The 22,045-nt window shown below is 43.5% G+C and overlaps 1 protein-coding gene across 6 annotated transcripts in view; it reads left to right on the forward strand.

Annotated features, from left to right (window-relative positions):
• Positions 1–22,045, forward strand: part of COL14A1 (collagen type XIV alpha 1 chain) — a 121,862-nt gene that overhangs the window by 21,991 nt on the left and 77,826 nt on the right. For 5 of the 6 annotated variants that reach the window (XM_088675874.1, XM_060277650.2, XM_035126180.3 and 2 more), the window contains exons 4-6: positions 721–864; positions 6,020–6,121; positions 21,631–21,786. In XM_088675874.1, the coding sequence (XP_088532000.1) occupies positions 721–864; positions 6,020–6,121; positions 21,631–21,786 (402 nt within the window). The remainder of the gene's footprint in view (positions 1–720; positions 865–6,019; positions 6,122–21,630; positions 21,787–22,045) is intronic. The other variant, XM_088675876.1, reaches the window with a different exon arrangement.

Genomic DNA, 22,045 nt, shown 5'->3' on the forward strand with positions numbered 1-22,045 from the left:
TGAATGTTGCCTTAGGAATGTTTAGAATCATAGAATCATAGAGTTGGAAGAGACCACAAGGGCCACCCAGTCCAACCCCCTGCCAAGCATGTCTTCTTGACATGCTAGTTTTCTACAAGCAGCACTTTTTATTTGGGGTTGATATGCAGCCATACAGACTCCATCCCTTGTGTCTTGTAGTGTATGCATTTCAACTTCATGTTGTGCTTCATGTTATGGAAAGGGATCCCAGATTGCTCAAGGCTCTGTAGCTTTGCTACCTGTGATTGCAAAGGATTAATGAGTCATTCCCCAATGAGGAGACAGGTAGAAACACGATTTAATGCTGTATGTTCCAACTTACGCCTAGGAAGTATCGTATTGTGTCGAGGAATATATGAATGCATAGAGCTGCTTATTTATGTATCTCCATATCCAAGCTGGAATCTAAAGAGGCTTTAATAACTGCTTTAGGATTTTGGAGGGGTTTGGGTGGGGTGTGGGTGATGGAATGCAGAGTGCCTTTTTCCTCGGAAAGTTACACAAAAAAAGTTCTGGAACAAATGGGACCGTTCTGATTTGGTACAAGACAGCTTTGCATGTTTATATAGTTTAACTGTGGATTTATGTTGCCTTTACGAAATGGGAACATTGCATGTCACATACAAAAACGTGGATCTCTGTGCTATTTTTGTTTTTAAATTAAAAATGCAACTCTGATCTTTTCCCCCTTTTTGGCAGGTGGAAAAACCAACGAGCTCACTCTTCAAAACAATGCAAACAAAGCAATTATTCAAGGCCTTATCCCCGATCAGGGTTATACGGTTCAGATTGTGGCGCTTGCTAAGGATCAGGAAAGCAAAGCGGCTCAAGGCCAGTTCCGAAGTATGTTTTCTCTCCCGTTATCTACGTTTCTCACAGGGCTTTGCAAGAAGCTGGTTTTCGAGATGAGCATTTGAAATGGGTTTTGCAATGGGGAATGTGTTCTTTCTTGGCCTGTCATCACACCGCAGAGTCTTGGAATCAAGGATCCAAAGTCGAAAAGAAACGCTGGTGCAGACATGGGGGGGGGGCAGATTCAACTAAACAGTTGTGTTAGCAGGAGCCACTGCAATGAGTCCTGCTGGTGCAACTGGGGCTTACATCCCCCCCCCACTTCCAACACAACCCACAAATCAGCTTGGTGGAAGGGCAAGAGAACCTCCAGAACAGTGTGTAGCAGGAAGAGTGGAGAGTTCATTCCGTAATAGTGTGACATTGATTTGCACCCTCTGAGCTCTTCCCTGGGCAATGCAGCCATACTTTATTTAGTACTTAGAGAACTCCAGCTTCTCCAGTTCCAGCTTAAAGCTCCATGGTAGAACACATGCTTTGCATGTTCCAAGTTCAATCCCTTACACCATAAAAAATGAGGATGGGGAAAGAGATAGTTTAAAATACTAACTAATAAGTGGTGGGAAAGACCCCTTCATAAGACTCTGGAGAACCACTGCCTTTGGGGAAGGGCCATAGCTCAGCAGTAGAGCTACATAGAGTAACATGCAGAAGATTGCAGGTTTAATTCCCAGCATCTCCAGCTAGGGCTGCCCCTGTATGCACCTCTGGAGGGCTGCTGACAGTGTAGACCATACTAAGCTAAATGGACCAACGGTCCAAATTGGTATATGGCAGATTCTGTCTTTTTTATGTACCAATCACAGTACAGTGGTACCTTGCTTTTCGAATGTAATTCATTCCGGAAGCCCGTTCGAGTTCTGAAATGTTCAAAAACTGAAAACTCAATAGCCAACAGCTAGGGCGCAGGATCTTGCACTCAGCGGAAGCCTCGTGGCATGTTCGACTTTCAAGGTTTGTTCGAAAACTGAAGCATTTACTTCTGGGTTTATGACGTTCGAAATCCAAAATGTTCATCAGTGTAGATGTTCGAAAACCGAGGTACCACTGTACATAATATGGAGTACTAAGGTACCTGTCTGAATTCTCCCAACTCCAGACACTGATCTTAAAAAACTCTGAGCTGGAGCATATACCAGGGTTGCCATATTCCCAAAAGTGAAAATCTGGACAAAGTTGTTGAGCCTTTTATTAGGCCGAAGTTGTTGAGCTTTTTCACATTTTTTAAAGGATTTAACAACAGCAAAAAAATCACCCCCCTTGACAATTCTGCACAAAAATACTCCTGGACGCCATTTTTCTTCCCGATTCCTGGATGTTTCCAGGAAAACCCAGACGAATGGCAGCCCTATCATATACCCTCTAGGTGCAGAGCCAAGTATGGTTGTGTTGTCATAAGAAACGGCCAGTGGACTTCCTCCGTCAGATGTAAACCAGAGTACAGGTGGGATCCAATACTTGTGGTGTGTGCATTAGCTCAGAGATTTTGGTAGCCTGCGACATCCCTCGCAAGCTCACAGAGCAGGCTCTCCTTTGCTACAACCGAATGGTATGACGTGGATGCTTATCCGATATGCAATCAGATCTTCCCTTCCGTGTCTCTGCCTCTTGCGGGGAGTGCTCTCTCTAGCTGATTTTTGTGCCCATTGGTGCTGTGGGTGGGTCAGTGGCAATGACCACATGTTTGCCCCTAAAATATACGGGCAGGGCCACCTTAACTATATCTGGCGCACTGGTGCCAAGATCCCTCCGGCGCCCCCCGTGAGTGAGGCAGGCAGGAGGGGCGCGTGGGGAGCTGAGAGGCGTGGAGGAGGCAGCCCCAGGCTCCCGCTCCCTGCATGCCTCCAGAGAGTGGCCTGAAGCCGCTCAAAAACTGAGAGGCGCGGAGGAGGCCCCAGGCTCCCGCTCCCCGTGCAAAGCTATGGAGGCGCGCGGGGAGCGTGAGCCTGGGGCCGCCGCGCTGCGCCTCTCAGTTGTTCAGGTGGCCCCAGGCCAGCGCTCCCTGCGCACCTCTGGAGAGCGGCCTGAAGCCACTCAACAGCTGAGCCACTCAACGCTGAACACCAGCGTTCGGCGCCCCTTCCGCGTGTTGGGCAAAATACGCACCAACTGAGTGGCAACAGCGGCAGGGTCGACGAAATAACAAAGTCATCTTCAGTATCTTTGCTTGCTTTTATTTACAATTATATACACCACACTCCTCTACTCCTTTCCTCTCATTTCACAATACATCACCACCACCACACCCATGAACCATTTGGGTAGCTTAAATACAGAATTCAAAATAGTCAATTACCCAATCACATTACAGTAACCAAACTCTACCTTCAGTTATTCAAATTAGCAAAAGCTCACAGGTGTGTTAACATTCAGAACAAGGTTACAAACACACATCTCTGTGTAGCACCATTGACCACATCAGTCTTAAAGGAAAAACCTAACAACACGCCCCTGATGGCCAGGCGCCCTGGCGCCTTGCACCACCCAGCCTGGGCCTAGGGATGGCCCTGTATACGGGTCTGGACCCAGAAGGTAACCCTGTGTCCATTGGCAGAGGCCTGATCATTGCAGATGAAGAGAACCTAGTCCAAGCACTCTCAGAGCCATTTCTCAACGTAACTGGCTGTATTATTTGATATAACACTCCAATGCAAGAAACCCGCCAAGCCACATGCTGCTTTAAAGTTAAAGAGCAAACTGTTGAATGGTTGATCCAGGCTCTGAGTTATTAGCTGTGGTTGTTTTCAGAGTTGCTTAATTCCACCGGAAAAGCAAGGTTGACAGTGTGATTTAGAATGCAAGGCTGACAGTATATTCCAAAGCTTGGCTTTGGTCTGTTTTTATTGGCTGCAGCGAGACATCCTCATGGCAGCATAACGGCTTGTCTGAATGAAATCAGACATCTTGTGCCTCTTGGAGCCCGCCTTTTCTGTCTTAAATGTGGATGTGCTGTAAGTGAGAAAGAGTTCCGTGGGCACCTTAAAGACTGACATGTTTGCCATGTCAAAATCTTTTGCCGACGACAGTTATCCTGAGTTGCAGGGAAATATGTACACATGTTTGGGTGGCATTGGGAGGAGGTGGGAAACAGTGAAGTCAGCAGAGGGAAATGAAATGCTAAAAAGTAGATGCAGTGATAAGTGTCTTATTAACAGTGGTAGTTCATCCAAAAAATAAACACAATTGTGTTGACAACACAGGTGTACCAACATCGGTAAGTCAATTAACACATGCAGCATGATGAGGAATTCATTACCTTGTGAAACGCCCCGAGATCTTTTGATGAAGTGCAGTATATAAATCTAATAAATAAAATAATTCCCCCAACAACCCTTATCCCAAGTGTAGATATACCTGAAACTCAGAATAACAGGTCATACATCTGTTAAAGTAGACTGCAGTCCACAAATAATTTGTTAGTCTTTAAGGTGCCCTGTGACTGCTTTTGCTTCAGGTGACAAACAGAGCGACTCTAAGAAATGTGGTATGTAGTTAACATTTCTTAAGACCACTGAGATTCAGCTTTATTTTAGCGGCCGATTCACATAAATATTATTGTTACTATTATTTTTTATTTCATTTCTAAACCACTGAATATTTTTTAAGATCAAAATCTCAAAGCGGTTTACAAGATACATTAAAACACTGAAAGAAAACTGTCCAGAATAAAGCATTACTGAAGAAAGTATACATTCAAAACAGCAGAACTAACAGGAAGCTAAAATATCATCTCAAAGATTTCAAAATAAAACATTACAAAGGAGGTCAGCTACGGAATGCATATTAAACGCTGCAAAGTTAACAGTTTTTTTTCTACCTTAAACATTTCAAAAGAAAACATTACCAAAGGAAGTCAAATATAAACTGCATATTTAAAGCAGCCTAAGTAACAAGAGAATAAAATAATGTGTGAACAAACTGGAGTTTTACAAACTTGTGTTTGCAAATTAAGTGTATTGCGTATATCCTCACTTTGTAACCAAGGTTTGGTGGCGATGCCTTTAAGAGCGTCTTTTCACTAGCAAGCCATAATACGTGAAAAGGCCCAAAGGAAGGATGAAAAATATAAAAGGGGAAATGTATAACTGACAGATCAGTAGCAAGACTGAAAGAGGGCCATGAGCAGAACATGATTTTTTAATAAGATGCAGCCACCTCCTCCCCAACAAATGCTTTTAATAGATGGCTTTTATTAAGTCAGTTACACAATAATAGAGGCATGGTCTTGCTGCAGTATCATCCGATACACTATATTTAGTTTTCCACATTTTAGGAGGACTGTACAAATTGGAGAGGATTCAGAGGAGACTGACGGCAATGGTTTTTTTTAGTTTAGTTTAGTTTTTTAAAAGAATTCAGAGATATAAGAAGCATCTGAAAGGGTTGTTTCTAGTCTAATGAAGAACAGATAAGGGTAACATTAAAATAATTCGGCAGAAACGCCAAGAACCATTTCTCTTCATTATAGCTTGGAAAAAAGACAAGACTTTCATTAGCACTGTATTCGCTATTAGCCAATAGTTAAGGGGTTGGTTTAAGATTATACTGTAAAGCCTTTTAGGGTTTGGATACCTAAAATACTGCTTCCATTGCAGTCTCTGAATATTCAAATCAGTCATGCCTTTTTGAGTTGGTTCTCTGCTCACCAGATTTGGACATTAACGGCTCAGAGAGAGGAATTTGTGACATCTGTCGCACAAGTCTGGGACTCCTGAAGACTCTTTTCACATGGGCTGGCCTTGGGTGCGAGAGTTAAGCTCTGTTGCATCCTTGTTGCCTGCTTTAAATGTCTTGTGCAGATTGGGCCTCAGCCATGCATTGTGCTAAGCGAGACCAGCCTTTGCTGACCTGATGCCTGCCAAATGCCAATTCTGCTCATTTTGCTGGCGAACGGTTTATTTTGTTTTCTTTCTTTTTAAAAAAATCTGTTTTATTCTATTTTTGCCAAAAATTATTTGGCAGCTGCTATGGGCCCAAAAAGAAGCCTAAACATTTTAATTCAAAATTAGAGCATGGGAGAAATGGAACACAAACAGCCACATGTAGCACAACATGGTAATCTCATATAAAGAATCCCATTTTATCACTGGGGTGCAGGATTTGTTATGCTTAGGTGTTCCTGTTTTAACTCTGTCCACCTTTGCAGTTAAAGATATTGAGAAGAAGAAGGAGACCTCGGCAAAACCCAAGGTGAAGCCTGCCATCCCAACGAAGGATATTGAAAGTACACAACTTCCAGAAGTAGAAGGTCAGAGTTTGTGGGGAAGGAATGTAACACGGCAATGTTTTCAGTGTTTTCTAAAGCAGGCCACATTGTAATATACACGGTGGGCATTGTTGCAAGCCAACATTTCGTTTTGTTCTGTCTCAACCATTACTCACAGCAGTGACTTTTTAAATACATCGTTAATTATTATAAGAACAAAATGCTGCACATCAGTAACGATAATGTATTTTGGTTCAGTTCCAGTGCTCTGCACACCTGTTAAAGCAGCAAATTTAGTAGTGGTGTTCGTAAAAGTAGATCCGTTCCGCAAGTCTACATTCCAATCTGAGCATGGCCCACCAGATGTGGAGTTGGGAAGTTTTCTTCAAATCCTCCCCCATCCATAGACTTGGCCAAGTAAGGTTAGGATGTTGAGTTGTCTATTAAGATAAAAACCAACAGGAATGTGTCCTTGGAAAACTCCATGCCAATCAACTTCCCAATATGTAAGCCTTGAGCAAGAATGATGTCATTTTCTGATTAACAAACTAGGTTTGTCAAGGGTAATGGTGTCTTTGTGTGCCAGTGTAGAGTATGTTTATAATAAGACATGCTTTGTGCTTAAATGGCTTCTGGGAGCAAATCGGGTATTTTTTCATGCTATTATAGAATTCAAAACACATAGTCATTATTTGGAATGTAAAAGGTGAAAGATTTATATGATCTGAAGAAAAACCAGATTCAGGAAGTAATCCAAACTGAAGATCCCCAGGGATGGGCTGATTTTGGAATAGGTTGACTGAGCTGTCTCAGCCATAGATACTGTGATTTCATGATATATCTTTAGGCACCAGGTGAAAACATTCCTTTGTAACCAGGCCTTTGGTTGATTAACCAATATATGGCCTTTGTCTTTCTGGGAGGGGGATAGTTTTTGCCTTATTATGTATTATGTGTTCTCATTTTTATATTTCTATGTTGTGAACTACCGGATGAAGGCCGGTATACAAATAATAATAATAATAATAATAATAATAATAATAATAATAATAATAATAATAAAGGTTGGCTCAGCTGGAAGTACCAGTAACTCTGCTCCTGAACTGAGTTTTGAATGCAGGTGAGTTACACTGGCATAGTTTAGCCCAGCGTAAATCAGGCTGGCTTCCTGTAGTTTGGATTGCTCCGTCAGACTAGTCCTAAGCACGCTTACTTGGGAGTAAGCTCCATTGACCCCAGTGGGATGTGCTTTCAAGTATACATGCATAACACTGCTCTCTAGGAACAGGGTTACACAGATTCGTGGCGAATTGATCTATCAATGGCAACAGGCTATGTTTGCTAAGTCAAACCTCCCTTTTAGAGAGTTAGTACCCCTTTGAATGAAAGAGAGGAAAGCAATCACCTTTATTTGGAATGTAAAAGGTGAAAGATTTATATGATCTGAAGAAAAACCAGAGTATACAGTACGCCACCCTTCAGAATGGACGTAGCCCAGTCGATTTATGAATAAAAACGTGAAATGCAGAATAGGTTACATAATAAGAGAAATGGTTCAGCCTTAGAAAGTTCAGAGGCATTTTTTTTTTGTAGCCGCTATTGGAAAGCTAATGATGAACATTGACCTGGACAGGTGAGTCCAGTTCTGATGTCCTGAAAGGCAAATGGTTTCTTTACTAATGACTGATGGGAGCTCCCTGGAAATGTAACCACGGTTTACAGAGTGTTCAATCATCAACAGAGTCTCTGTTCTTCTGGTTTCTATCCTCAACCTTCCCTGGCCAGGCACTTAGCTTCTCTTCACGCTTGCATAGTTTTAAGCTCAATGGCCCACTAATCCACTCAACCCATTTTGCCAGGATCAGCTTCTCTCTCCAAACAAGAGAGTGATTCCTTCGGTCGCTTTCCTGAGCTTCCTTGCGTTGAAAAATCTTTTCTGTGCAAGATAAAAGGGGCAGTGGGTTATTTCTGCTCTCACCGTTCCTGAGTACACGTGGCATAAAACTCTTTTAATTATACCCCGCCCATCTGGCCGGGTTCCCTCAGCCACTCTGGGCGGCTTCCAACAAAATATTAAAATACAGAAATCCATAAAACATTAAAAGCTTCCCTAAACAGGGCTGCCTTAAGATGCCTTCTAAAGGTCTGGTATTTGTTATTCTCTTTGACCTCTGGTGGGAGGGCATTCCATAGGGTGGGTGCCACTACCGAGAAGGCCCTCTTCCTGATTCCCTGTAACTTCTCATAGCGAGGGAACTGCCAGAAGGCCCTCAGCGCTGGACATCAGTGTCTGGGCAGAACGATGGGGGTGGAGACGCTCCTTCAGGTATACTGGACCGAGGCCGTTTAGGGCTTTAAAGGTCAGCACCAACACTTTGAATTGTGCTTGGAAACGTACTGGGAGCCAATGTAGGTCTTTCAGGACCGGTGCTATGTGGTTTCGGCGGCCGCTCCCAGTCACCAGTCTAGCTGCCGCATTCTGGATTAGTTGTAGTTTCCGGGTCACCTTCAAAGGTAGCCCCACGTAGAGTGCATTGCAGTAGTCCAAGCGGGAGATAACCAGAGCATGCACCACTCTGGCGAGACAGTCTGCGGGCAGGTAGGGTCTCAGCCTGTGTACCAGATGGAGCTGATAAACAGCTGCCCTGGACACAGAGTTGACCTGCACCTCCATGGACAGCTGTGAGTGCAGAATGACTCCCAGGCTGCGCACCTGGTCCTTCAGGGGCACAGTTACCCCATTCAGGACCAGGGAGTCCTCCACACCTGCCCGCCTCCTGTCCCCCACAAACAGTACTTCTGTCTTGTCAGGATTCAATCTCAATCTGCCTTTGGTGCCTCTCCGAAAAAGCCTTTTTTGTTGCCTTGTGTCTGGTTGTCTTGTCATGGTTCTCCAACTATGTTGCTCCAGTTATTTCGGTGGAACAAGACTAAACTTGGCGGACAGCTGCAGGGGCTCTGGAGCGTCACTTTCATTTAGAAGTTGTACAAGTTCCTTTTTTTTTTTTAAAAAAGACATATAAAAATGTTTTTGGAGGGGGGGGGGAGGAACTTGACTATCAGTGCGAGACTTAGTTATATTCTTTAGGCCAAGGAATAATAATTCTGTTTAAAGGACCTGCCCCTGATACTATGATGCAGGCACAAAATAAACTCCTCTGTATGGAAAAGAAATCAACATATGTCAGTGTATTTATGGCTGTTTCTTTTCCACATGCAAGCTGCGGAAAAAGCAGTGTGATGGAGAACAGGGATGGGGACCCTGTGGTCTTTCCAGATGTTGCTCGGCTGTTGTTGGATTTCAGTGGTATCTTGAAGGCTTCAGGTTTGCCATGGCTGGAACAGAGACTAGGGATGGGCACACCCAACATGTGCAGTGTGAAAGTATTCTCACATGTCTGGTCTTTTTGGTGAGTTGGGAACCTCCCCTGCATGTGAAAATAGGCTCCACTGGATTGAGCGGATGAAACCAATGGTGGATTCAATGCTCAAGATGGTGGATTCTGAACGTGCCCTAGAAGGAAGTGAGGGGCAGATGGAGCTTGTCCAGCTGGGAAGGGAGCCCACCCAGGAAAAGGAAAAATCTGATGCTAAACCTGCTGCTTTGGTTGAATTGTGCACCCTGCCTTGAGATCATTTTTGACATAATAATAACAATAATAATAATAATAATAATAATAATAATAATAATAATAATAATAATATTTTATTATTTATACTCTGCCCATGTGTCTGGGTCTCCCCTTCCACTCTGGGTGGATTACAACATATATAAAACATAAAACCAGTAAGTTTCACCGGCCTTATTCTTACCGGAAGAATAAGAAATCAGGATAACGAACTTTCTATAAAAGAATGGAAATGGTTTGTTGAATATTTACAGATAAATTGTAAACCGATAAGAACATTGCAACAACCTGCAGTTTTATAAGAGCATATATTTAAAGTAGATGAATAAACGAGCAGATTAAGTTAATTTGGATATGCAGAATATATTAAAAATAAATTTGAGGAACGGCAGAAAGAGGGGGAAGGAAGTCAAGTTTTGAAAGCAGCCCTTTCTCTCCGTTCGTTCCTCCCCCCCCCCACCGCCGACAGAAAGCACAAATCCCGGGGTTGCCGGCTCTGTCGGGTGGGGGGAGGGAGAAGCAATCTGATCCTCTGCTTCTCCCTCCCCCCGCCTGACAGAGCCAAATGCCAGCTCTGTTGGGCAGGGGGAGGGAGAAGCCAAAGACCGAGCGGATCTCCTGCTTCTCCCCCCCACCCGACAGAGCCGGCAACCCCGCAGCGGGGGCTTTTCGCCGTTTGGCTTCCCCCCAGGGGGAGGCAAACGGCGAAAAACCCTGCCATGCCATACTTCGGCTCCGGGACTGGCTTCGCGGTGGCGGGAAGAAGGGGAGGAATTCCTCCCCTTTTTCCCGCCACCGCCAAGCCAGTCCCCCAGCTGAATTGCCCGCTGCTGCTTCAACTTCCTCGGCTACGGCAAGCAGGCAGACAGCTCGCCTGCTTGCCTTTGCCGAGGAAGTGCTGTCCCATGCTGGCGGTGTGTGGCAAGGCGGCGGGGGGGAGGAGCGCTTCTCTCCCCCGCCGCCTCGCAGCGCACCTCCAGCATGAGACGGGGCTTCGGAGTGGCGGTTGTCGGAGCGGCGGTTGTCGGTTGTCTCTGCCTCCAATCCCTGTGTCCCTGGGGCACATGCGCAGTAACCCAGGGACACACGGAATCTGGACGCAGAGACACAGGGACTTTATTATATAGGATATAATATATATATATCACATTATTATATAGGATATATATATATATCACATTAAAAAGTTCCCAATGTCTTCAGATGTCTTCTAAAAGTTATGTACCATAGTTCTTTATGGTACATATGGGAGGGCATTCCACAGGGTGGGTGCCACTAGCGAGAAGGCCTTCTGCCTAGTTCTCTGTAACTTCCCGAAGACCCTCAGAGGATGTGGAGATGCTCCTTCAGATGGTGTGTTATAAACCTGTTATTAAGTGAATAAGAAAAAGTGAATATATAATTATGCACCCCCCATGAGCCTCCACTGCTTTTAAGGTATTCATAAATGATCTGGAATCAAGGAGGAAGCCAAGTTCGTATGTTGATGACACCCAGTTTTTCAGAATGATTAAAATCTGGGTTTAAAAACAACAACAACTAGACAACAGCCTCACGGATTCTCATGGAGACCTCAACACATGAGGTGGGGTGTGTTAACTCTTCTCTCCCAAGCAACCAACACTTCAGCAACGCCCCCCCCCCACTTTGCACAGTTAGTTTTAGAAAAAAGCTCCCATCTATGCCAACATGAGCTTTCCTCCCTGAATGCTAATTACAGCACGGGGGGAGGGAAAAGATTTTATTGGGATTCTAGCTAGAGAGAGAGTCCCTTTGTGCGGCCATTCCAGTAACAACTTCTCTCTCTGTGTGTGTTGTACACACACACACAATTGTAATTTATTAAAGAAAAACCAGAGATATAGCTGAATGTACCTAGTACAGTCAAACCTTGGTTCTCGAACATCTTGGTTGACGAACAAATTGGCTCCCGAATGCCAAAAACCCGGAAGTAAGTGTTGCGCTTTTCAAACGTTTTTCGGAAGCCGAACATCTGACGTGGCTTCTGCTTGAGTGCAGGAAGCTCCTGCAGCCAATTGGAAGCCACAACTTGGTTTTCAAACAGTTTCAGGAGTCGAACAGACTTCCAGAATGGATTAAGTTCGAGAACCAAGGTACCACTGTACGTTAAGCCTAACACGTCCTGAACTGCATGTAGGCTTCCAAGAAGGAGCTGGAGGACCACTTTTAGAAGTAGTATAGTGGTACCTCGTGTTAAGTACTTAATCCGTTCTGGATGTCCGTTCGTAACAGGAAACCACTCGTAACAGGAGGCGCACTTTCGCTAATGGGGCCTCCTGCTGCTGCTGTACCGCCGGAGTGCAACTTCCACTTGCATCCCGGGGCAAAGGTTGCAACAAAGGGCATCTACTTCCAGGTTAGCGAAGCGCGTAACCTGCAACATTCGTAAGAGGGACAGTATGTAACACAAGGTACCACTGTATGTCGATTTTTCAGTCTGAGCTAGTCCTCCTGTGCACTTAATGCTAAGGTACCCATTGAAAGGATAGCAACTCCTCTCATTAAAAAATTAAACTATAGTGAAACCTTTTCACCCAATTGGCAAGGATATAAGAACGATTACAGAATGACAGAGCTGCAAGAGACAATATTGATTACTTGGGGTTTCCATTTAAATTAAAAGGAATTTAAGTTATCCCTCAGGTTTAATCTAAGCATGCACACACAAACATATGCAATCAGGTAACATATGCCCTAATCCTAGAAGAAAGTAAATGATCTGATAATATTGAGAACAAAATGGGCAACCCTTTCTTGATCGTTAGAACAGCATATGAGAAGATTTTGATCTAGCTGTGTGTTGTTTGGTACACTTCTGCAGTGTGTAGTATACGGAAAATAAACCACTAACTTTGCGTTGTTGTATCCTTGAGCCATTATCTCTGTATATGCACACTTTTTGAACTCTCGACTCATTCTATTTTACAAATATGTCCCGTATGTAGGTTGCAATGTGTGTTTTTTCCTGGCTGCACAGAGTCCCCCTCGCCAAATTGCATAAGTAAAGAAAAGAAAACACACAATATATCTTAAGACATCCTTCACATAGACTAAACATCTAATTTAAGTTGCCAGCTTTTAGTGGAAGGCTGGAGTTGATATGTCCATTCACCCTTGTGTTTAAAGCACATGATAATACTTGTCTCCAAAGAATGTTGTCAGGCTTAATTAATTTGTTGTTTGCATGTCACGAAGTGCCCATAACTACTTGAACTGTCAGTTGGATTGAGAGAAAATGTGTGTGTGAAAAGTAACTGTATCAGCATGAGTGAAGCAGGTTAAAGCACTATTAGTATCTCTCTGTCTTGTAGACAACTGAATATATTATTATAAGTTTACATTACTAGTACAGCATGATAAAGTGTGAATTTTAGAAATATCTGCCGTAGTTTTGCCACCACCTGCCTGCCCTCTGGGTGTTGAACTTTGAAGGAGGGGGGAAGTACAGCTAAGGTCAGTGCTGTCAATGGTTCTTTCAATGCCTGGGGCAGGCTCAGAATATCCTCCTGGAATCAGAGCCTCGAAAATCGCACTTGGGGTGTTACTCCAACTCCTCGAAAGATTCCATCAACGGTATCTCCGAACAATTTTACACATCACTTGGGAAGACAGGCGAACTAATACCAGTGTACTGGAAGAAGCAAAGGTCACCAGTGTTGAAGCAATGATTGTTCAGTGTCAACTTCGTCGAACTGGTCATATTGTGCGGATGCCTGATGATGGTCTTCCAAAGCAACTACTCTATTCCGAACTTTAAAATGGAAAGCGTAATGCTGGTGGTCAACAAAAGAGGTTTAAAGACTGTCTCAAGGCAAATCTTTACAAATGTAGTATAAACACTGACAACTGGTAAACACTGGCTTGTGAGCACTCCAGTTGGAGAACAGCCTTTACCAAAGGTGTCATGGGCTTTGAAGAAACTCGATCTCAGGACGCAAGGGAGAAACATGCTAAGAGGAAGGCACGCTTGGCAAATACACACCGTGATCAACTCCCGCCTGGAAACCAATGTCCCCACTGTGGAAGGATGTGTGGATCCAGAACTGGCCTCCACAGTCACTTACAGACCCATTGTTAAAACCGTGTTCATGGAAGACAATCTTACTCAGCTACGAGTGATCGCCAAAGAGAAAGAGAAGATTATATATATATATATATATATATATATATATATATATATATATATATATTAGGTGGCAAAGGGTTAAAACTATATAATAGGAGTTATCCTTGTGCTGACCCCTGTGGGAGTCATTAGTAAAAACTGGAGGGAGAGAAGAATGTGGACCTCGAGGAAAACCTCTGGTAAAATTCCAAGGGCTCATGGCATTCAATCTGCTTCTGCTCAGAAACGCTTTTCTTTTTTTAAAAAAAGTTTGCTGGTGGCTGCTGTCTAATCAGCAGCTGCAGCCCAGAATTTCTCCCATCTTTTCCCAGCCAACATTATTCAACCCTGGAAGCTACATGAGCAAGCAGAATGTGCTGGGCTGTGTTAGGATGCAGGCACAAAGCCAGGGAGCATGTGCTAGTCTATGCCGCTCTCATGGCTGCTGCCTCCATCAAAGACCAAACCAGGTGTGATGTGGATATTCTGCATCTGCAACTTTTTTTTTTGCAAAACTGAAACTCCGATCCCTTTTCTTGTTGCAATGATAAAAAATGGGGGAGGCAGGAAGTGACTCCGGTTCTTTTTAAAATGTTTTTATTGGTTTTACATATAATCACATTAAAAGGTAAAGGTACCCCTCTTACCATTAGGTCCAGTCACGGATGACTCTGGGGTTGCGGCGCTCATCTTGCTTTACTGGCCAAGGGAGCTGGCGTTTGTCCGCAGACAGCTTCTGGGTTATGTGGCCAGCATGATTAAGCCGCTTCTGGCGAACCAGAGCAGCGCACAGAAACAATGCATCATATCCTCTTATTTTATCTCTTTGGTTCAACTGAGCCTAACGACTTCTCTCCCTCCCGTCTGATGGTTTACAAAATTAAACTTTGCATCTTTACATTTCACTTCGTTTCCTATTCTTGTTATATTCTTACCTAAAATATTTTATTATTCAACCTGAATAGGTAGCAGTTTCATCTTACAAATCTTTAGATAACCCTGCTAGTGGTGTTAATTGCTTACAGTTGTCTTTCAAATATAAATTTGTTCCAGAAGTGACTCTGGTTCAGGACTGCAGGACACGAGGAAAGGGGAGTTAATCCCCTGCCCTATCATTTTCCTACTGAAAAGAACCCACCCCTAAGGCTGCTATGTGCTTTCATTGTTAAAGCTGTGATTATGCCCCACTGGAGGAAAGGAACATATTTATTATTTCAGTGGGTTGGACTAGATGACCCTTGGAGTCCCCTCCAGCACTACAATTCTACAACCCCTGTCCATTTTGTACCTGTTTTTGGTGCACCTGGGGGCAGATTTCCTATCACTCCTCTCCTAGAAGTGTTGACCGGGAGTTGTAGTCCAATACTTAAGGAATACCTAGGTTAAGATGATTAATCTTATTTCAATTTTGATCAAGTTGATTTTTTTGTGTGAACTGATTCCTTTTGCAATCCTAATGTTAGAAACAAACAAAACTCCCTATTGGATCTTTAAATCAATTCAGGATTATCAGTTGTTGTTCAAGGGTTGTGAAAAGTTAGTGTTGGCAACTTACCGTAAGTATACAGTCTAAACTTTTAGTTAAACATTCGCAGCCGTTTATAAGAAAACTGGGAAAGAGAAACATTAATTAAAAACATCATCACACAAGCTGCACCGCTTGCAAGAGGCAGATGTGGCTTTTGTTCCAAGGAGGCTTTTGCTTTAGATTATTGCCAAAAGAGACATCTCACATACTCAGTTGAAATACAGCCCACAAAACAATGAGCTCAAATTGGAGCAGCGGGAATTTATCATGGCTAGGGGTGATTTATGGTAAAATGCAATTAAACGCACAGGATACAAGTACATTAGTATGAGGGATGGACAAATCTGGCCATTTAGGGAGGTTTTCTGCTTCCCATTTTTTCTAGCCTTCGGTTAAGTTTGCTGCATTTCTGCATCGGTTTGCATTTTTAAAAAATGTAGTTGCAAAAAATAGTATTTTATTTCACATTTCTCCTAAAATGGCCTCCCTCATCCAACTTGCCTGGTTCAGTTTCTGCCTCTGATTCCTGACTTCTCTCTGCCACAGACTCTCCCCACTCACCAAGCCCTGTTACCTCTTCATCTTCCGACATCTCCTCTTATCCCTCTGACCACTCATCATTCTCCCACCACCACTCTGTGCCCATAGATGGGCGGAGCGACACCGGAAGTTGCGTCGACGCACTTCCTGACATGCGTACAAGCGACTTTTGAAGCCGCCGCCGGCCATTTTTGGTGCCCATAGAAGGGCAAAGCGACACCGGAAGTTACGTCGATGCAACTTCCGGTGTCACACGGCTGCCGGTCCGGGATTCTGCAGTCCGGGACTTGGAAGGTAAGCTTCTGATGCAGGCCAGTCCTTTCTGGCTTCCTTTCTCTTCCATTCTTGACTGAGCCCCCTCATGGAAAAGTGGTGGTGTAGCCCAGGAGCATGCAGAGGGCAATATGCAGAGGGCCAGAAGAGCATGCAGAGGGCCAGAAGAAGATCTTTCCTGGATCAGACTAAATATTTGCCTAGCTGCATATGCTTTTTCCAACCAAGGCCAACCAGCTTGCTTCTGAGAACCCCACATGGAAGCAATAGCCCTTGCCCACGGTGCCTGGAATTCAGACAAAACTTGCCTCAGTCTGGAGGCTCTGTTTAGCTGTCATGCTTCAACATTATTTTCATTTTGCAGCCAGGTGAAAGTGCACCTCTTTGTCCAAGATTTTGAGGTGAGGTGAAATGCATTGGAGTTGTGTTGCACTGTGCCTTCTTCTCCCAAGTGAATTTTATTGGCTGTTATGTGGACAGTTCAAGCACCTACCTCCTGCCCTGCCCTTCTGTGTTATAAAGAAGAAATATGAAGGGCTTTGAAGACCCAAGTTTGAGCTGGAATCCAGCCTAAGAAAACTAGTTGGACGTAGAAGCTCCACAGCCTCAGAAAATGGCCTCTTTGCTATGCTGACTGTTAACAACCGTGCATCAGTTCAGTCTATAGATATTTTTTATATCATTTTACAAAAAATATTTGGGATTCTTTTCATCTATCTTTAGGCGAAGCATTGCCCATAAATTTCAAAGAGGGGGAAGCAACACTTTGCTCTGGACTGTATACAGTAACTCCTTTTTGGAAGCTGTGTTGATAGCCATTCAGCGCTTGGTACTGAATTACAGCCAATTGCGCCAATCAATGAATGATTAGTAAAACCAGACCATAAATCTTACAGTGGAACCTTCTGTTATCTACATGCCAGCAAAGAGAAAACCAATATTGCCCTGCTCGTCTTTCTCTAGAAATCACATATTTAGCAAGCCGCTATATTTGTGGTTGGTCATACCCTGACCAGCATTTATTAACACACACCACAGTGCGGATGGGCATAGTATGAAGGCATCATCCTGCAGAGCAGGGATGGAAACGCTTGGGGTACTCCAGATGTTGCTGAACTCCGAGTCCCATCAACCACAGCCAGCATGGCCAATGGTCATCATGGCATTGTGGGAAAGATTATGGGAGTTATACAGTAGTTGCAACAACATCTGAAAGTTTCTTACCCTAGCATTAGAGCAGGCTTCCTCAAACTCGGCCCTCAAGCTGTTTTACTACACCACTGGTCCTGCTAGCTAGGGATCATGGGAGTTGTAGGCAAAAAACATATGGAGGGCCAAGTTTGAGGAAACCTGCATTAGAGTGTGTTGTAAGTGTTTGGAACATAGCTGCCAAGTTTTCCCTTTTCTCGCGAGGAAGCCTATTCAGCATAAGGGGATTTCCCTTAAAAAAAAGGGAGAACTTGGCAGCTATGGTTTGGAACCAGTGACCAAAGTACTTTAGCTGTGTTACCTGCAGTGCTGTTTTTCTAAAAAGAGAGGTGCCGAAACTCACCGTGAACACCTCCCTTGTTCTCTTATAGTGGCAATGGTGCCCACCTAAAAGGTGCTGGAACTGAGTTCTGATGGGTTCTGGCTGAAAAAAGCCCTGGTTACCTGTAGGAGTGTTGTGGATTGGTTGGGCACAAGAGGAATGGTGGGAGGAACCAGCTGGGTTTCCCCCAAGGGAAGAAGGCTCAGAGACCTGGGATTGGTGGTGGGACGATGATGAGTGGTCAGAGGGAGAAGACTGGGAGAAGGAGGTGTTGGAAGCTGAAGAGGCCACAGGGTTTAGTGAGCTGGGAGAGTCTGTGGCAGAGAGAAGTCCAGAATCAGTGATAGAAGCTGAAGCAGGGGAGGAGGGAGGCCAAGAGGCAGAGATGGGTCAGGCTGGTGAAGAGTCAGGGGTCGTCGTCCCCGCCTGCTGCAACAAGCTCCCCTCCCCTTTGTCTCCCAGAACCAGAAGATGGATGAAAAGGGCAAAGAAGTTATCTTTGTGCAGGTGCAATCTCTGACTGCTTTGGGGAAACCCTGGAGAGGAGGGGACTTAGACGACTGTTGGAGGCAGGAACCTTCAGTCTCAGCAATTGCTTCATGGGGGCAAGACCTACTGGAGATGAGTTGCTTTGCTCATCAGGCCTGACACTCCTGTGCAGATCCTGTTTTTGCTAATAAAGAATGAATTTGAACTTGCTCAGTGTGATTTACTGCTGGCTCCCTCCTGTCAAGGAGGTTGCAGGTTCCATCCCTGCTATCTCTTATTAGAAAGGTTTCCAGGTAGGAATGCAATAACAGGGGGCTAGTGCACTCAAGCAATCACTTGTATCAAGAGCTCCAGGTAGAACATGCTGTAGATAGCATGCCATGGGGTCATTTGTGCAGTATTGATATCAACCTTTTTGTGGGTCAGCTTGTGTTAATCATTTGACACATTCCGATTGAGTAGCTCCATTTGCCAGATTTTTGTTTCTGCTTACCGCATCACCAGTTTGTGATTGTTGTACTACCGTTTTACTGTTTGATCATGGATTTTTTAAAAAAAGATTTTACGTGGCTTGGCTTAAGTGGGATTGACTTTAAAATGTCAGAAAGTGCATTTTTGTAGGTGTTCAAACAAACAAAAACAAATGCTTCTGATGAAGATATTTTCTCTGTTGTCTCGTTAGCACAGTGATTATATATATATCTGCAGTTTTTAATATCTCACTGTTGTCATTCCATTTTAGGATCTTTCAACACCTGATGATAAATTCAAGTGAAATGCTAGGAGAAAATCAAATATATAAACTTAGTGGGTATGCGGAAGTAGCAGTTTTATGAATAAAAGCTTTGAACAAGTTCATTCCAACTGCAAAGAATTATAGATGTTCCAGACTTCTGTGGAAGCGCAATATGATATGGGAGAAAGTCGCTAATGCTCGGATGTTAATATAAATCTTGTGGGATTTAATAATGGCTTGCTTTGTTCTGATAATTTTGAAATAAAATATTGTGAGGAACGCAGTTGTAAATTTCCTCAGCTGCTGTCATTTTGCAAAATGATTTATGTAACCAAGCTGAATTTATTTCTTCTGCATAATTGTAATAGCTTCACACACCACACCAATTGTAACTATCTTAAGAAGCAGATAATTTTGAGCTAAGAATGAGTGGGCTCCAAAGTCAGCCTACTTTAAAAATGTGTAATGGGAACATGAAGGATTTAATGCTTCAATCCACAGCACTCTTGAAACTGAGCAATTAGATCTAAACCATTTTGCTCCTAATTACTTGAGTTGGAATACATAGGTGGAAGCAAGTATTTTAGCTTAACCTGGTCCCATTTCTTACTGGTGGGGTAATTCAATTCGATTAAAGTACCATTCAATGCATTTGATTTGGGGGCAATCCTATGGCAAGTGTCAGGGGATTGTTGCAGCTACTCTCGAGTAAAGACACTTCAGTTCACTCTATCTTTCAGTTTTGTTGTCCATATTATTTACAGGGCAGAGATAGCAGAAAACATGACTGCCTAGTCCGATTCAGAACCCGGAAATGGCTGCTTCCGGCTCTTCGGCCAGCATAAAAGCCTGGGCACCCCAAAGCGCCTCCCCCTAGCCCTGCGTGTGGACGCGCACCTCAATTAGGGCGCCAGAAAGGGCTGCGTTCCTTCTCCCGTCCTCTGGCTGGAGCGTTGCAGAGGCTCCGGCACCTCGCTGTGCTGCCCTTCCCTCTCTGGTCAGCTGGGTCAGTGCCTTGGCTCTGACGCGTCTGAGAGCCCTCTCTCCACCCCGCTCCATTCCTCATTCCCTCCTCCTGACCCGCTGCTAGTGCTGTCACTAGGCGAAGTGCTGGTCAGGATGACAGGGGGAGGGTCCCTGTAAGGAGTCCCCCTGACAACAAGGTCCACTGTTTATGTGAATGTTACGTCTTGTGTGTTTGCCGTATGTTACAGTATGTCGTATTGTCGTATGCAATAAAAATAAATGAAGAAAATGTACACATTTTTAAAAGCTGCTTAGGGTGTAAACCTTGATCATCGGCTCCACTCCAGTCACTCTGATCCCTACTGAAATTAATATCTTTAGAATGGTGTCATGAACCTTTCCTATGAGTTTCACTTGAGTCTCACAGTCACACTTCTGGTATTGATTAATTCTTCCCTTTTCTTCCATCGTAGCATGCGTCCGCTAGAATTGTGAAAACGAGATCATGTTTACTTTTCTTGCATCAGATTATCCCCTGTTGTATACCCTAACTGCAATTGCACACTTGCAAGCTGATCCGGTTATTGTACTATATTTAACCTATTGCGTGCTGTAAGTGTCTATAACAAAATCATTTTCATTGCAACATGTTTGTGTATTTGCATTAGCTTTTATGTGCTTGCATTGTTGTTATCTCTTTTTTTATTGCAAATACGTACAAATCAAAACTTACAAACTTGAAAAAGAGAAAAGAAATGGAGAAAGGTTACAAAAAAAGGAGAAAAGAGGAAAAGAAAAGAAAAACGAAAAAGAGAAACATAAATAAATATCATACACCGATACAGTTAAATCTTAATAAAGAAAAAAGGAAATCATAAATAAAGTGACATTAAGTCATTCATTATTAAACTAATGCTTTACAGATAAAACACATATGCTTTAAACAATTACCTCTTCTGTGTCATCCATTGTTATCTATCATGGTTGCTTAAAAATAATAATCAGATGAATTGTGATAAAGACTGGAGGCTATTGCCTCCATTTCCAAAGCCCTTCTGCACATCAGATTGCTTTTACTGTTTTCATAATAATGCCAGCAATATTAATGCTGTGTTGACAGTGCTGCATTTTGGAGATAAGGTGCTAATAGTTTTTATTAAGTGTCCTAGGGCTGCATATGTCTTGACCTTTCAACTGCTGTTGCTGACTCTCTGCTCTTTTATTGCATTTGACCAACTGTGCATGTATTTTATTCTGATTTTACTTCTGTTGTTTTCTTAACAGGCACCTGGCAGGTGTCCCTCTCGTCTGCTTTTCCTTTCAGATCCATCCACTCGCCTCTATTTGTTAGAAATCTTTGCATTCTCAGCTAACTTGAGGCTCAGTATTATAAACTGGGGTTTCAAGGCCCTTGGGTCAAACAGAAGGGCAATTCCTTTGTCACCTGCAAGAGACTTACTTGCCCATTAATATAACAAGGCCATTAGACTAACAAGAAGGCTGCTCCTACGAAAATGCAGCTGCTGAATGAATTGTTGCTGTTTTCTCCCCAACAGGTTCTTGGCAATGCAGAGAATTTCTGCAAGCCCTCCTTGGAGTCAAGAACTCTGTTATGTGTTTACAGAAGTATTAGATATATATATTATATTTAAAGGAGGAGGAGTAGGGGAAAAACCTCTGCTGGGAAATTTTCATGGAGTAAGCTCTTTCGTTTGCTGTTTTGTAATTGACAGAAAACCAATTTAAATGCAAAACTCCAGCCGTCGCAGACATAGTGATCTTAGTGGATGGTTCCTGGAGTATTGGCAGGTTCAACTTCCGGCTTGTGCGTCTTTTCCTGGAGAATCTGGTTTCTGCCTTCAATGTGGGATCTGAAAAAACAAGAATAGGTAATATTTCAAAATGTAGGGGTTTTTTTTGGGGGGGGGACTCAGCCCCTTGTGACTTGAGTATCTAGTTCTTTGTATCTACAGTTTGCCTGCATTTTTGTTATTTGCATGCAATTAGCAAAAATATGGTGGCCTTCAAATGGACACTGAAATAATTGGTGAGAACATTATACACGCAGGTCCCACAATTGGAATGCTCCATTATATGGAATTTCAATTATCCGAACAGAGAGAATGGTGCCCAAACCTCGCTATACAA

This window comes from Zootoca vivipara, chromosome 8 (genome assembly GCF_965207765.1).
Source record: "Zootoca vivipara chromosome 8, rZooViv2.hap1.1, whole genome shotgun sequence".
NCBI lineage: Eukaryota > Metazoa > Chordata > Lepidosauria > Squamata > Lacertidae > Zootoca > Zootoca vivipara.